Source organism: Choloepus didactylus, chromosome 22 (genome assembly GCF_015220235.1).
Source record: "Choloepus didactylus isolate mChoDid1 chromosome 22, mChoDid1.pri, whole genome shotgun sequence".
Classification (NCBI taxonomy): Eukaryota; Metazoa; Chordata; class Mammalia; order Pilosa; family Megalonychidae; genus Choloepus; species Choloepus didactylus.
This window is the reverse complement of record NC_051328.1, coordinates 4,766,382-4,781,317: the sequence shown is the minus strand read 5'-3', so window position 1 is coordinate 4,781,317 and position 14,936 is coordinate 4,766,382. Positions and strand designations below refer to the sequence as shown.

The 14,936-nt window shown below is 52.3% G+C and overlaps 1 protein-coding gene across 1 annotated transcript; it reads left to right on the top strand.

The window, feature by feature from the left end:
- Positions 1–6,237: 6,237 nt before the first annotated feature.
- Positions 6,238–9,647, top strand: CBLN1 (cerebellin 1 precursor). The gene is made up of 3 exons (XM_037816452.1): positions 6,238–6,522; positions 6,680–6,799; positions 8,015–9,647. The coding sequence occupies exons 1-3, from the start codon at positions 6,259–6,261 to the stop codon at positions 8,210–8,212; spliced, it is 582 nt and encodes a 193-aa protein (XP_037672380.1). The 5' UTR covers positions 6,238–6,258; the 3' UTR covers positions 8,213–9,647.
- The last annotated feature ends 5,289 nt before the right edge of the window (positions 9,648–14,936 follow it).

Genomic DNA, 14,936 nt, shown 5'->3' with positions numbered 1-14,936 from the left:
CACTTAACTGTCACTGAGAGACCAAGCATGCTCCTCTGACCTAACTCCTAAGAAGTCTACCAGAAAATATCACTTGGGAATTTTTCCACTCAAAGAATTTTTAAAAACACAAATCCGTTCTTCTGTGTTTTCTACTCTTCAAGTGTTTTTAAATTCTTCCTTTCATTTATCTCCTGGTATCTCAAAAGTCTGTGGTTCAACAAGCCTCCATTTAACAGACTTTTCTCTGAAACACCGCCCCACCCACCCATCATGAGAGCCTCTGAATTGTGGGAAGTCTTTATATACAATAGGCAGTGAATGCAAGATCTGTGAAATGTCCCTGAGTTATCTATTAAAACTGGTGATAACTTTTTCCAAATTTTTATCTAACCACTCACAGATGATAACACTTAGCAGTTCTTTGATAAATGTCAAATGGCTTCATGTAGATACCAACAACATTGCTTTGAATGCTTTTGAATCTATAAATGGTATATGAGTGTGCAATTTTTGTATACTTCAGGATATTTGTAAATTTGTATATCTTCTGATTATAAAATGCCTGTAAATGCAAACAAATACAGAGAATTTGTAAATGCAAAGGAATTTGTAAATACAAAGAATTTGTAAACTACCACTTTCAAGAAGCTTTCTTAGTAGAACCAAAAGGGTCTGAAACGGAGGTTCTTAGAAGCACCCATCTCTGACCACTGCTAAACATAAGTCCTGGAGAGCAGGGATCATGTTTGATTGTCTTTGCAGTAGCCTCAGACCCTAAAACAGTGTCTTGAACATTTCAGGCACTCCATAAATGTTTGCTGAAGTAGCCAAACCTTGGTTTGTCCCCATAAACAAGCAACCCAAACAGGACACAGAAAATTACCTTTTGGAAAAATTCCAAATAGTGTTTGATGTTACCTATGTGACTTTTCTCTCAAGAACAGCTCTGTAGGATTACATTATTTTGGTTTTTCCTTTGACTTTAATGTCATCTATTTGAATAATAGCTTCATACAAAATTTCTACCAGTACATGCCATAGCAGATTCAAGGCATTGTCTTAAACATGGTGCCAGCATCTCTCAATTTAGAAGACATATAGTCTCTACTTCTAAACACGGGCTAAGAAAATGCGTAACTTTGTATTAACATAAGAGCCAAAGACATCTTTAAAAAGTGCATGCTTTGATTTTTTTAAGATCAAAGATTTTTTTTAAATAATCAAAATATTACCACAAACCTGGATTTCATTAAAAAGTAATTTTGCATCCTGCATTTAATAAAAGCGTCCATTTAAAAAACTAATTTCATATTATAACTTTTTAAACTTAAACAGCAAAAATGTTGCATTTAAAATAAATCTGATAGCCAGAGGTTTTGGTGAACCATATTATATAAAAACATAATTCCATACTTTGCACAAATTAGAATCATTCCCATATTTTACTGTTTAGATCCAAGCATTAATTTGAAATGACCTTGACTGTTTGAAATCCTAAATTTAACATTCCCCAGGACAAAGTAGCCTTTCTCTTCTGCTTCATGAACAAATGAACTAACTACTGGGCAAGGTACTGTCTGGGTCTTTGAACCAAGACCGAAAGAGATGAAATCGTGATTGATGAGTGTAAATAGAGAATCCATTTTGATTTAATGAAAGGATGAGCTGCTTTCATATCCTGTGGCAGTATATTCCCCCTTTTCCTGAAAATGCTCTCTCGCTTCAACAATAGAGGGTTCCCCTGATCCGGGCAGGGTTGCCACAAATGTAACATCTATCAAGACAGCTGTGGCATTCATTTCTCAAAGTGCACTGTGATGGGAAATTCAGAAACAGTGAGGAAAGAAACCTCTGACTTCACCAAAACATAAAGCTGCAGTTAACGATTCAAGTATAGGATATAACAGCAACAGTATAAATTCATTATTTGGAATCCTGCATTTCCCTAAATATCTATCACACATTCCTTTAAAAGCTTCAGAAAGATGGTTGTATAACACCTTACCAATATTTCAATACCTGAGAAAGTCATAGCAAATTAAACCCTATAGTCTTAAATTTCAAGAATGACCTAACTCAAACCTTTTATTTTTTAGCACTTCTCTCCCAAATGTTCATTGTTTTTCATTAATTGAAGAATAATGAGCAATTTTAGGTACCTATCTACAAAGAAATGGAATTTGCATGTCTCTATGAACCTGAAAAATGGAGAGAGAAAAATCAATTCAAGCAGAATCTTGCCAAAGAAATCTTTTAGGATGGAATTACCATTACAATTATTTATTGGCATTCATCTGGCTCTACCATTTGAAGTACATTCAGATATCAAAGCTAAACCTCAAATGCCATCCTGATTAATAGTGTCTGACTTCACTTAGCAGGTTTAACTTGCGGCCTTGAAGCCGGACTACGACAAACAGGCATCTATTGCTTGGGCTCCTGCATCAAGCAGCACCACCATTCTTTGTACTTGGCATTTAGTGCAGCTCACCCTTTGAGAGGGACTCAAGTAGACATCTGTTGTCTCTGCCTGCCCAGCGTTCTTTCCCTAATTTTCCATCAGAAAACCACCCCATTCTAGATCCTGTGGAGCTAGGACTAAACCCATTTCAAGGGGAAGCCACCCAGATCCCAGCTTAGCCATCAGAAATATCCATTCCCCATGACCACAGTGATTTTGTTCAGAGAAAGGAAGTGACTCATATCGTCCCTGTAAGAGCAGCCCTGGCATTTCTGTTGCAAATTTCTAAGGAAAGGTGCTTTCTTTCTCCTGCTAGGGCTAAGGGGATAGTAACTTCTAAGGGGCGATCAGATGGCAACAGCCTGGCTGAAAATGAAGCCAAAACCAAAAACCAGGTCCTGAAAACCTGAACTGATGGATCTAGCCATGCCTTAGCTGGAAATACTTATCCCTAGGTTTTTTGATCAAGCATATAAAGTCCTTTTTACTTAAACCAATTTGAACTGGTGTTGTCACTTGCAGCTAAAAGAATGCTGACTTTAGCAATGTGACAACACTAAAAATAAACATGAGCATGGTGCTTTGCAGTCTTGAGTGGATTTTTCTTCCCATATACATTATCTCATTTAATACTCACAATTCAGGAAAGTAGTAACTATTAGCTTTAAATTAATATTCTTTATTTTGGAATGCATATTACATGGAAGAGGGATGGAGAATGTCAGAGGTGTGATCAATCTGAAATATGGTGGCCAGGGAAGGCCTTATTTACATGGGAGAAAAGTGGGGTTACATATCTCAGGGCACTCAATAAATATTCATCAAATTGAAAGAATAAACAGTATATAGGCATACCTCGTTTTATTACACTTCACAGATACTGCGGTTTTTACAAACTGAAGGTTGGTGGCAACCATGTCCTGCATTGAGCAAGTCTATCAGGGTCATTTTTCCAACAGCATGTGTCTCTGCATCACATTTTAATTAAGGTATGCACATTGTTTTAGACATACCGCTACTGCACACTTAATGGATACAGTATAGTGTAGACATAACTTTTACATGCACTGGGAAACCAAAAAATTCATGTGACAATTTTTATTGTGGTGGCCTGGAACTGCGCCAGCAATATCTCCAAGGTATACCTATAGCAAAGCCAGGAGGTGGTCCTGAATGATCAACTAGGAGGCTCCTGCAGCAGCCCAGGCCAGAGGTGAACTCCAAAAAGGCAGCCCTATGAGAATGGTTTGAACAACGGGCCATAGAGTCAGGTTAGATGTGGCATACCATGAATTTTCCCATCTAGGTGGGTGCAGCTATTGTCACGTGGATAGGGAAAGCACGACGGGGCACAGTCTGGGTCAGCCATACATGCTTGCAGGGTATATAAGCAAAGAGGTTGAGCCAGTCCTCAGAAAGACAGGTCTCAGCCTGAGAGAGGCTGAGACTGTAAATACAGGTTGGAGAATCATCTGCACTAGATGCAGTTAAAGCCTGGGCACTGCATGTGAGAGCCTCGCCATGACAAGAGAAGAGGAAGGAGCTGCAGACCAGACTCCCCCACCCCCATCTCTTGCCGCTGGTTGCAAAGCAACATGGCTGCACTCAAGAAGTGCTCAGAAAAAATCTTGGAAAGACCGAGCGTGTAGAGCCAGGGCACTGGAGAGCATGCGGTCGGCTGTGCGCGGGGTGGGGTGTTTGCTCCTTGTAACCTGGACTGTTAGAGCTCCAAGTCTTGGCCCTTACACTAAATCCAGTCTCATTATTCAAATATCACCTATTAAATTAGTTCATGCTCTAACATTAGGTATAGTCACAGCGGCAACGCTTTCTGGGGATGTTTGAAAAAATATTTTTGTGTCATTTTAAAGTAAAATTATTGCCTCTTCCCTTCCCCTCTTTCCGGTTCCCTTTCTCCTGGCCCACCAAGTGACCCGTGCAGGCCTTAGAAGTGATGGGCGGCGGAGATGAGGTGCCTCGAGGTAATTCACAAACAGCTGTCAACTGGAAGTCTCCAGAAACAAAGGAGGTCTCCAAGTGGAAAGGCAAGGCTGCTGGAGATCCCTGGGCGGTGCTGCTCGAGCGGGACAAAGTGTCCCCTAGAGGGCGGCAGACCCCGCCGCTGCGATCCCCTGGGCCGGGCAAGTGCGGTTCAGCCCGCTGCCCCACGTCTCTCCGGACCCCAGGGCTCGCGCCGGACCTCGGACTCCGCAGAGTACGCCAGGTTCAAGGTCGCCCGGAGATGTCCAGGCGCCCTCCCGCCCTGCCTTGTTAACCACCGCCCCCATCCCTGTCCACCCTTCCCTCTCGCCTTCCCAGGCTGGGGCGCACCCTTTCTGGTTCAAACAGACGCAGCTGCTCTCTCCCCTGACAGGAGAGCTGGATTTTCATTTCATTTTTATGACTATGCGTACATGGTGGAGTCCTAAAGTGAGGGTCAGAATAACCCTTAAAGCACCGCCCATTAACCACAGAATTTGGCAAAGATGTGCGGCTACACGTGAATAAAACATACCGCAAGGCGCACAGTGAACAAAACGTATAGATGCAAAAGTAAATTTTAAGAGAAAAAGGGGATCGGGTAAATGAGCCTGTGGAACCTGCGTACCCCTTCCTGCCTCGCACGCTGAACTGCGAAGAACGCGAATCCTGAGCACCTGGAACCGCGCCCGGCACTCTACCTGAATAAATGAACCATCTGCCTGAATAAATGAACTGACGGGGGCATGAGTGAGCCCTGGATCGTGAGGCTGAGCTCCATCCCGACAGCCGCGGGCCTGGGAGCGGGGCGCGGGGACCCCGGATCCCTCCGGCTCCGCTGCTAGGTGCAGGCCTGGAGTCTCCGCCGGGCAGCGCTCCCCGCTGCGCCACATGCACGTCCCCTCCAGCCCCAGGCCGCGCCCCGCAGCCCCGCAGGCCCGTGGAGCCCTCGCGCCGCGGCCTGTCCCCTCGCGCCTGCGCCCGCTGGGGGGCGCGCCCCTCCCGCCCCGTGCGTCCACACACAGACGCCCCAGAGCGCCCCGCCAATCTACCCCCACCCTGGGCGCGCGCGCCCCCTCCTACCTGAGGGCTGGCGAGGGAGGCGGGAGAAAAGGTGTGAGGGGCCGCCGCACAGCTGCAGGCTTTAGGCGGGAGGCCGGAGAGCGAGCGACCACCGCCGACGGCTCGGGCGCGGGCGCGGGGACGCGCTCGCGCTCCCGCCCACGCTCCCTCAGTCGACTCCGGGCCAGAGCCCAACCCAGCTGCCGCGCGCCTCCCGCCTCGCCGCGCCTAATAACAACGGCGCCCGCGGTCAGGTGGCCGCGCGCGGACAGCGCCGCCATTGGCCCGGTGGGGAGCGCGGTGCGTCCGGATTGGCCGGGGGGCGGGGCCTGGGCCGGCGCGGGGGCGGGGCTGCGGCGGGAGGCGGACTGGGAGGCGGCGGGGGCGGGGCCAGGCGGCCGTCCGCGCCTTTGTGCCCCGCGCGCGCTCTCCGGCGGCTCCGGCTGCAGCGCCCGCTGCATCAATAATTCAGAGCGGCGGCAGCGGCGGGTGCGGGCAGGAGGCGGCGGCGGCAGCGGGCACCGGGCGGCAGCGGCTATGCATCCAAGTGCGGCTGGACAGCCGCGGCACCCCTGAGGCCCGGGCGGGGCTCCGGGAGCATCGCGTCGGGGGACGCTTGCCCGGGAGTGCAAGAAGAGCAGTAGTGTCCAGAAGCGGCGTCGGCGGAGCTGCGCCCGGAGCTGAGCAGGGGATTTCGGAGCTGAGCCGGGGAGGGGGGGCGGCTGGCGCAGGCAGCCCCGGGGGTGGGGGGCGGGGTGGGCGCCGGCACCGCGATGCTGGGCGTCGTGGAGCTGCTGCTGCTGGGGGCGGCGTGGCTGGCAGGCCCGGCCCGCGGGCAGAACGAAACGGAGCCCATCGTGCTGGAGGGCAAGTGCCTGGTGGTGTGTGATTCCAACCCCACGTCCGATCCCACGGGCACGGCTCTGGGCATCTCCGTGCGCTCCGGCAGCGCCAAGGTGGCTTTCTCTGCCATCAGGAGCACCAACCACGAGCCGTCCGAGATGAGCAACCGCACCATGATCATCTACTTCGACCAGGTGAGTGCTCCTTCCCTCCAGGCATGCAGATCGGGGGTGGGGTGGGCTGGGGGAGGAGGGCCGATGCCCGATCCCCTCCGAGGGCTCTGCGGAGGCGCGAGGACAAGGGTCCCAGACTGGCCCGTGCCCACTGCTCTCCGTTCCTGTCTTGTCATAGGTACTAGTGAACATCGGGAACAACTTTGATTCAGAACGCAGCACTTTCATCGCCCCGCGCAAAGGGATCTACAGTTTTAACTTCCACGTGGTAAAAGTCTACAACAGACAGACCATCCAGGTCAGCCGCCGCCGTGGGGCCAGGCTCCGGCCCCAGTGGGGGACTTCTAGCCGTGGGGGTGCGTGGGCTTTATGGGGGTGAGAGACGGGCAGCTGCATGTGCCCGGGGCTGCTTGGAGGGAAGAGTAGCGGGTCCTCACGGTTCTGTGGCTTGGATTGTTCACTGCTTCCCCTGTTGCCGGCTCTTGGGAACCAACTCCCTCCCCAGAGACAGTTTCCTTTCTCCATCCTCTGAGCCCCTCCGAAAAGATTCCCGACTTCCTACGGTACTCTAGGGACATTCCGTGGCCTTTGCTGTTAGCACGAGAGACAGCTCCCCTTCTTGGAAACCTGGGCAGCACTCCACACCCCTGATTTAGGCTTAGGAACAGGACCTCAGAAGCCTGGGACCTGAGGACTGCGTCCGCTGGCCTCCCGTTGGGGACCGACTCCGGGTTCTTTAATTAGGAGCCCCGAGTCCTGGCGAGTGAGGGGTGGGGAGAAGGGAAGGGAGGGCCTAGCGCCACTCCCTCCCGGCTCCAGCCAAGCTCCAGCCAGCACTTGCCGGTTCTCCAGGCCCTCGAAGGTGTCCAGGTCTCTATCCGGCTGAGACAGAAGGTGAAACCCTCAGCTGGGGAAAGGGCGCCTGGCCTTTGGCTGCCGATTCCATCGCAATGGCGAAGCCGAGTCGTGGCGGTCGCCGGTGGATCTGGGGCGGGAATGGAGTCCAGGTTTCGGAGAAGCACAGAATGCAGCTCCACGAGAGATTTCTAGCCGGGCTTCTCCACTGTGTCCTAAGGCGGAGAGGCAGCTGGAAGCGGGAGGAGCCAGGATTTTTTTTTTGTTGTTGTTGTTGCTATTTTGTTTTTGTTTTCCCGGGGGCGCTGGAGCAGAGTTGCCTAAATTTCTCTTGGAGGTTGGGGGAGACCGGAGAGAGACAGCAAGTCTCAGGGCTCTTGGGCCACCTGCGGGCTCATTTAAATGGATAAAAGAGCGCAGTAGGGATTCCCTTAGCTGGCTCAGCTTGAGAAATCGGGACGAGGACGACTCTTGTTTTGGGCGCAGACTTTCCTTTCACCCAGATGTGCCATCTTCCCCCTTGCCCATCCTCTACCTCCCCTCCCCACTGCTTCCCGGCCTTTGCGGCTGTTAGCTCAGTCGCCGAGGTTCGCGTCTCCACTGCTGCCTCGGCAACCTGCCTGGGTTGCGCCTCTGAGCAGACCTTTCTCTTTCTCAGGTGAGCCTCATGCTAAACGGGTGGCCGGTGATTTCAGCCTTCGCTGGTGATCAGGACGTGACCCGGGAGGCCGCCAGCAATGGAGTTCTAATCCAGATGGAGAAAGGCGACCGAGCATACCTCAAGCTGGAGCGGGGGAACTTGATGGGGGGCTGGAAGTACTCGACCTTCTCTGGATTCCTCGTGTTTCCCCTTTGACTGGCTCATCGCCGCAATGGAGGCAGGGAGAGGGCCAAGACAGGAGGCAGGCAAGAGGAGGAGTGAGAAAGGCTGAAATGTAGAGGGCGAGAAGGCGGCAGGACTTGAAACTCCCTACATGTTCCCCAGCTGTATGCGGGTAAAAGGCGCGCAACAGCGGCCCGACAACTTTGTCCGTTTCCTCCTTAGGAGAAGTAAATTCCGCTTAGCTCTGCTACACTCCCATCTCCAAAAGTAAACTTGCCTCTCCCATTCCAGTTGCAGTAATTAAGAAAGCGACTGCCTTGTAATTGTTTCTTACCCCCACGTTCATGTCCCCTGCCACTTACTTAAAAGAAACTTTGTATTTCACTGTGTAATGTGAAACATTTTCCTCCCCATTCCCCTTCTGAATTCTTCCACCTGCTGATGTCCAATATGCCTCCCACTTTTTTCAGTTTGGAGAGGGGGTGATTTTTTTTTTTTTCTGAATGGGGGAGGTAGTTTTAATCAGGCAAGTGTTACTCTTCTTAAAGCACCCTGAAGATACTTTGTATCCTCAGCTGCTTGGTAGCAGAGAAACGACTCAACTTAGTGGTGACTGGTTTTAAAAAATTATATATATATATATAAATATATATCATTTCTACAAGAAGAACTCTTCCCAGTGGAAACGGATTGTATTTCCGTATTTTTATGTCCTATTTGGAGTGATCGTGAAATCTGAAGCTGCTTTTGTTCTGATGCTTGTCAATGCCGTCGTGCTCTGTGGCTAAACGCCAGGAGATCCTTCCGGACGCTTCCTCGTCCTCTGTAACATATGTGTGAATAGCCAAGATTTAATTTTGCTTTAATCCAATAAAGTTGAAGTGGGACTTTTATTTTTCTGAAACAGCTTTCTAAACTGCATCTTCCCCATCTGCGAGGTTGCGGTGGGGGCGCTGCGGAGGGCGAGGCTCAGAAGGACAGCGGACTTGGACAGCGGACTTGGGCGAACGCAACCCCAGAAAGGCCGGGGCGCGAAGGTGTGCCCCGCGGCCGGCCCAAACCGGCCCTGCGCTCCTACCTGAACTCCTCCAAGTCTGGGGACAAACTACATATGCCTGTGCTCCCTGCTTTGGCACCAACTTAAGAAATCTGGCGGAAATCCCGCTGGGCCAGGCGCGCGCGCCCGCCTGGGAGCGAAGTTGGGGTTTCGCAGCCCAAATGCGCCAAGTATAATCTCAATACGAGGACCCGAACCGGCCTGCCGCGAGCTGCAGGCTGCCCTCTCGCCTTCTTCCAGACCTCGTCCGCTCCGCCGTTCGCGAAGCAGCATATGTTTAATATCATCGCCTCTAAATCGCGAGTCGGCACGCAGAATCACTGCGGAGTCCCAGGACCGGTGTTTGCGCTCATTCCCAGGACTTTTATTCAGGAGGCTCGTGCTGGAGTTTTGATTGTATCGGAACATAATGTGAAAGCAAAATTGAAATAAACGGCTTCGTTTTAAGTCTGGAAGGCTGGCCCAGTGGATTCGGCAGCGGGGAGGTCGGGTGGGCGGCTGGGACGGAGGGCCCGGCGCGGCGGCCCGGATGAGTCCCTCTGACTCTTTCCAGGCGGGAGGAATTTGACGAGCTCCTGTTGGGGAGGAAGGGATGCTAACAGAACAATAAGCAATGTTTCTCGATTTATTCCCGCGGCTTGTCTGGGTTGAAGATTCACCCAGCTTGGGCCTCCTGAAAGCCCGGGCCCTGTTTCTCCTGGGTGAGCAAGCCAGGAGGCGGTCGAGCGTCTCTAGCGGGCTCGCTGTCGCAGCCCCAGCGACCCGGGATCCCGCAGGTATAGGGACGGGATGAATGAAGAGTGGGCCCGGGGGCTTTTTTGGTTCCTGCCCTGCAGCTCTCCTCCCCCCACCCCCAGTCAATCCCCAGGGAAGGAGAGATGAGGAGGAATGAAGAGCCCTAGAGGAATCTAAAAAGAAAAAAAAAAAAACAAAAAAAAAAAACAACTAACAAAAACCTCTTTTTTTCTTTCTTAAAAGAGGCAAGTCTTTCCGGAGTGTTCCGTTGGCAGGGAGGGGTAGGAGACAGCTGGAACCTTCAGCCACGGAGGTCTCTCGGCGCAACCTCTCTGTCCGCGCGGCGCCAGCCCGCCAGGCGTGCATAGACAGTTCTCACCGTGCTGTGGGCGTAGGCCGGAGCAGCCGCCACCCGGAAGCTGGGTTCGGAACGCGCTTGGAGCTCACCCAGCTGCGGGTGGGTGGTTCTGGTTCCCCTAGGCTGCGTGGCACTCCGGGCTGAAGGGGCCACCGAGCTGCGTTTCCGCTGGGTGACTTTAGTGGCAGGTCCCTCACTGGGCCTCAGTTTGCCCATCTGCATAAAGAAAGGGAGGAAGCTAAATCTCTCCTAGAGTCCCTCCTGCTTTGGTGTCCTTTGTCCTCCGTTAGTGTCCTAGCTGCAGCCTGCGCTGCCGGGGCTCTTGAGTGCCGGTTCCTGAAAGATAGGTCTGTGGCTGGCATGCACTGAGAGCAGGACAGCGCACACCAGGATTTTAGGTTCGCTCCTGAGCGCCTGCTCTGGGGCCTGGGATATGAACACAGAGGGGAACAAATGGACCCCGATTGGGAAGGAGAGGGGGAGGTTCTTCCTTGAGTCTGCTCAGGCTTCTGCTGGCCCCTTGTCGATAGAGGCTGCTGCCTCCGTAAATGGTAAATGAGGGAGTTGGCCTGGGAGGTGCTCGATCCATCTGGCTCCAGCCTCATCCCGCCTCCACCTTCTGACCCTGTCCCCCTGCCTTTTGGTGAATCCATCTCTCATTCCTGTCTCTATGGCTTGGCATCTGCTGTTCCTTTGCTAGAAGTACCTTTCTCTTCTCCATTTTTCAAAATCCTATTATTCTGGAGACCTAAGAAGTCCAGCTAAAAGGCTGCCTGCTCCGGGAAGCTGTCCTGTCCACGAAGCAGGGCACTACTTTCTCAAGATTCACCACCGCCGCCCCTCACCCTCCACCCAGGCCTTGTTTGCGCTGGTTGAGTCTCACTCTGCTGCAGATTCCACCAGGCAGTGCCCGCCCACGCCGCCAAGGGCTGAAGAATGCTAAGCCACAGTCTCTGCCCCAGACAGCTCTGGGGAGATTTGGGATTCCCCAGCTTGCAAACTAACCTCATCCTCATTATCCTGGATAGGGCTGTGGGCAGCTCTCGCCACAGACCTGGAGGTTAGAGGATAATCTGGCAGCTGGCTTGGCAGTTGACTCACCTGCCCCTCTGGGGTGGAGGTGGAGGTGGAGGTGGGCGTGGCTACCTTCTTAGGAATTCGGGCTCCAGCCGGGAGGGCACCATAAACTCCACCCGGTGGTGGTGGGATACTGAGAAGAAAGGATCTGCAACTCAGTATGGGCTACCTCCTTTCCCCCCAACAGAGGACAGGAAGGGGATCGATGCTGAAACTTGCACCACCCAGTTGCTTCCTTTAATGATTAGTACTGGCCAGGACCTTCCTGATTTACGCCCTGCCTCCTGCTTTCATCCGAAGGGAGCCTGCAGGGGACCCCGTCCATTCAGCTTCACCCTCCGTCTGGAAGGACACTCCCCAGCCTGGGTCCTCTCCTTTACTTCCTCCTCCTCCTCCCCAATAGTAAATGTCACCTCCTCCTGAAAACCTCCCACACCCAGTGGGCAGAGTGGTCACCCCTTCTCTGGCCTCCCTCTTTGGAGGTCTGGAATGACTTCTCTTACCACACTCTCTTGCCCTCCCGCTCCACCCCCAGTCTCCAGAGGGCAGGGGCCCTGTCTTAGTCTACGCAGCCAGCAGCACTAGGCCAGGCCCAGGGATGTGGTGCAAGGGACTCAGGCTTCCAGAACCCAAACAGCCCAGATCTGACTTCCCAGCAAGTGTTCTCCAGGGAGCCGCCGGGCCAGCGCTGGATTCCTAAGGAGGATACAGTGTGCAGGGGAGTCGGGGCCATGTCGTCTCCGCTGTCTGGACGGTTTGCTCCCCTGCCGCCGCCGCTCGCATTAGCAGCGCTGGGAGCGCGCCTGCCTAGCTGCGCTGGAATGCTAATGCTCACAGCCCATGCGGATTGGCGCCTAATGAGAACATAATTACCCAGACGGAGAGGGAGCCTCGCCCCGCTCCTTAACTGTTGCCTTAATAGGAAGGAGGGGGTACCGAGAGGGGTGGAGGGAAGGGGCAGGACGCTCCCGCGAGCCCTGGGCGGGGTCCTGGAGCCCGGCGGTGTCGAGTAGAGGGTGAAAGACCCTGCGCTGTCGCTGCGCGCCCTGCCCTCGGCCTCCCGCTGGATCCGGACCTTGCACCACGCTCTTCTCCAATCGAGCCTCATGTCCTTCAGCGCAGTGATGCCAGGGGTGACCTAGAAGATGCCTGGGGTTCCTTCCAGGTGGTCTTACTCTTCTCATCGACGCGTCTGTAAGTCTAAGCCTTCCCCTCCCCCAGTCCAGTCGCCCACCCGCAGCACCCCCGCAAGCGCTTGGCGGAGTCCTTATCACCCTCAGGGGCGTTCAAACTAAACAGTGTGAACTACAGCCGAGTCTGGGGGTGGGAGGGCGGGGAGGGGGCAACGTGCATTTGGATTGAAGGTCAAGTCAGACGAAACCATAGGTACACAGCTCTTGAGGCCACTTGGACGGAAGAAAGTTGCCCAGGGGCGATTATTCGTTTATGGACACTGGTCTCTTTGTCAAGGGCCGCTGGTTGAAGATGCATCGCACACTATCTCCGAGGTCACTGGATTTCCCTCATATTTAAAATCTGGAATAATGCCTTCACAACACGGTAGCTGTGAAGACTGTGCTAAAACGTATGGGAACTGCTCCACCCGGCAGATTGTTGGTGCTGGAGAAATGGGGAGAACAAGGAGCAGTAGATACCTGCAGCATCACACAACCACAGAAGCAGGATCTAGGGACATCTGCGCAGATCCCTGCAGCGAGCCCACGGGAACACTGGAACCAAAGAGGGACTTGTGTAAGGGACACAAGCAGGTGAACAGTAGAATTAGGAAAAGGACCCTGTGTTCTTTTCCCTGCGCTCTCTTCTCCCCCAATCAATCATGAGAGCAGGCGATTTTACCCCTTAAATATCTTTCATCCCCAGATTCATTGCTTATGTTTTTGGACCAGCCGCTGTGGATGAACATGCTCTGTATATCCGCACCCCCAGCCCCATTGCAGCATGATTCTTCTTTGCATGTCTGTGCCCCCTGTTAGAGGGTGAGCTCCTCCAAGAGGGAATTGTGTCTTGCTCAGCCCAGTCCTCCCACAGAGCAGGTGTCCTGTGGCTGAGTCATGAGCTAAACTGGACTGTGCCTGGCACAGTTGTGGGACATGGGCATAGTCAATGAAGGAGTCCTTCAGGGGGTCTTCCTGGACCTCTCAGCTCCCCCTCTCCCCTTCTCGCTGAGAGGAATGCTGACAAGGAAATTCTCAAAGCCTCTGTGAGTGTGGACTGAGAAGCCTGCCCAGGCACCTGCACTTCCTCTCACCTCTTCCTTTCTCATTCACTCTAAGCCTGGTTCCAGGAAGTCCCACCCTTATTTGGGGGGCCCTGAAGTCTGGGGTAGCAGCATGCAGGGACAGTGAAGCAGTGGCTGAGATTAGGTGTATGGGTTGGTGTTCTGATTTGTTGCTAGGTCTTCCCCCTGGGAAAACACTCTACTGGGCATCACCGAGAGTGCATGCACTCCAGGCAGCAGGAGAGGAATACAGTGAAGCTGACAGCAGAAAGGAGAGCTTCCTGATTATAAAGAAGGGTCTTGCGGTTGTGTGGCCACAACCTAAGGAGGTCTTTGACCATCTTGTGAACTCTGCAGACTTCAGGGGATAGTTACAAGGCAGGAGTCAGGGACTGCCCCTGCTCCACCCGGGTCTTTAATCTGACCCTCAGGGCGCTGCCTGAGTGCCACCGACCAGGGCCCCACCCTCTGCTGACTTCTCAACCCAACTCTTCTGTTAGATCACCCTGACCACAACTCTGCTGGGAACTAAGCTCCTGAGGACCGAGCCCTCATCTGCTTGTTTCCCACCCTGTTTGCACAGCAGTAGCACATGGTAGCTACTCTATAAACACTCCTTGAATGAACGTGTGAGCGAACACATAAATGTGTGGTAGATGCATGGATAGATTACTGGCTGCCTTCTGTATATATTTGCTGCTTCTTGCAGACTTTGTCAACTCCACAAAAGCACCTACCTTATCTGCCTTATTTACAATTGGATTCTCAGTACCTAGCTCAATACCTGGAATACACTTAATATGAAAAGTATTTCATAAATGAGTAAATGGATGGATGGATGAGGAGTTACATGTACTTTGAGAATGGGACTCATTGGATAGTGATATTCTGGAGTGCAGGCTTGATGTTGTGCTCCTCTATAAGTTCCTGTTATCTCCCTGATCAGCCACATTATTTTGGAATGGAATTGACTTGTACCTGTTGTCTGGAGTTTACTTAAGGCACAAATTGCTATTGCCAGCTGTTCTGTTCTGTGTGTTTCCCACCCCATGCCTACCCAGAACCTATTGTGAACTGCTTAGAGGGCAGGAACTCCCCCTCAACACCTAATAACATGATTCAGTATTGCTTGATTGGTTGATTAACCAATCCAGAATCAGGCCATCAAGTGTTAATACCCTTGTGACGGTATTAAGTAAAGAGCAGATGGTGCCATCAGCTATCAAAGCCCAGCAGGTATTTTCATAATGCCAGCACACTGTCCATGTGTAAACAGCAGCCACATGGGGTC

What these genes read in the sequence shown, in the direction of transcription:
- CBLN1 (XM_037816452.1), top strand. Translation starts at nt 6,259, where the DNA reads ATGCTGGGCGTCGTGGAGCTGCTGCTGCTGGGGGCGGCGTGGCTGGCA. An exon ending in TGATCATCTACTTCGACCAG is followed by an intron (nt 6,523 to 6,679) that starts GTGAGTGCTCCT and finishes GTCTTGTCATAG; the next exon opens with GTACTAGTGAACATCGGGAA. An exon ending in ACAACAGACAGACCATCCAG is followed by an intron (nt 6,800 to 8,014) that starts GTCAGCCGCCGC and finishes TCTCTTTCTCAG; the next exon opens with GTGAGCCTCATGCTAAACGG.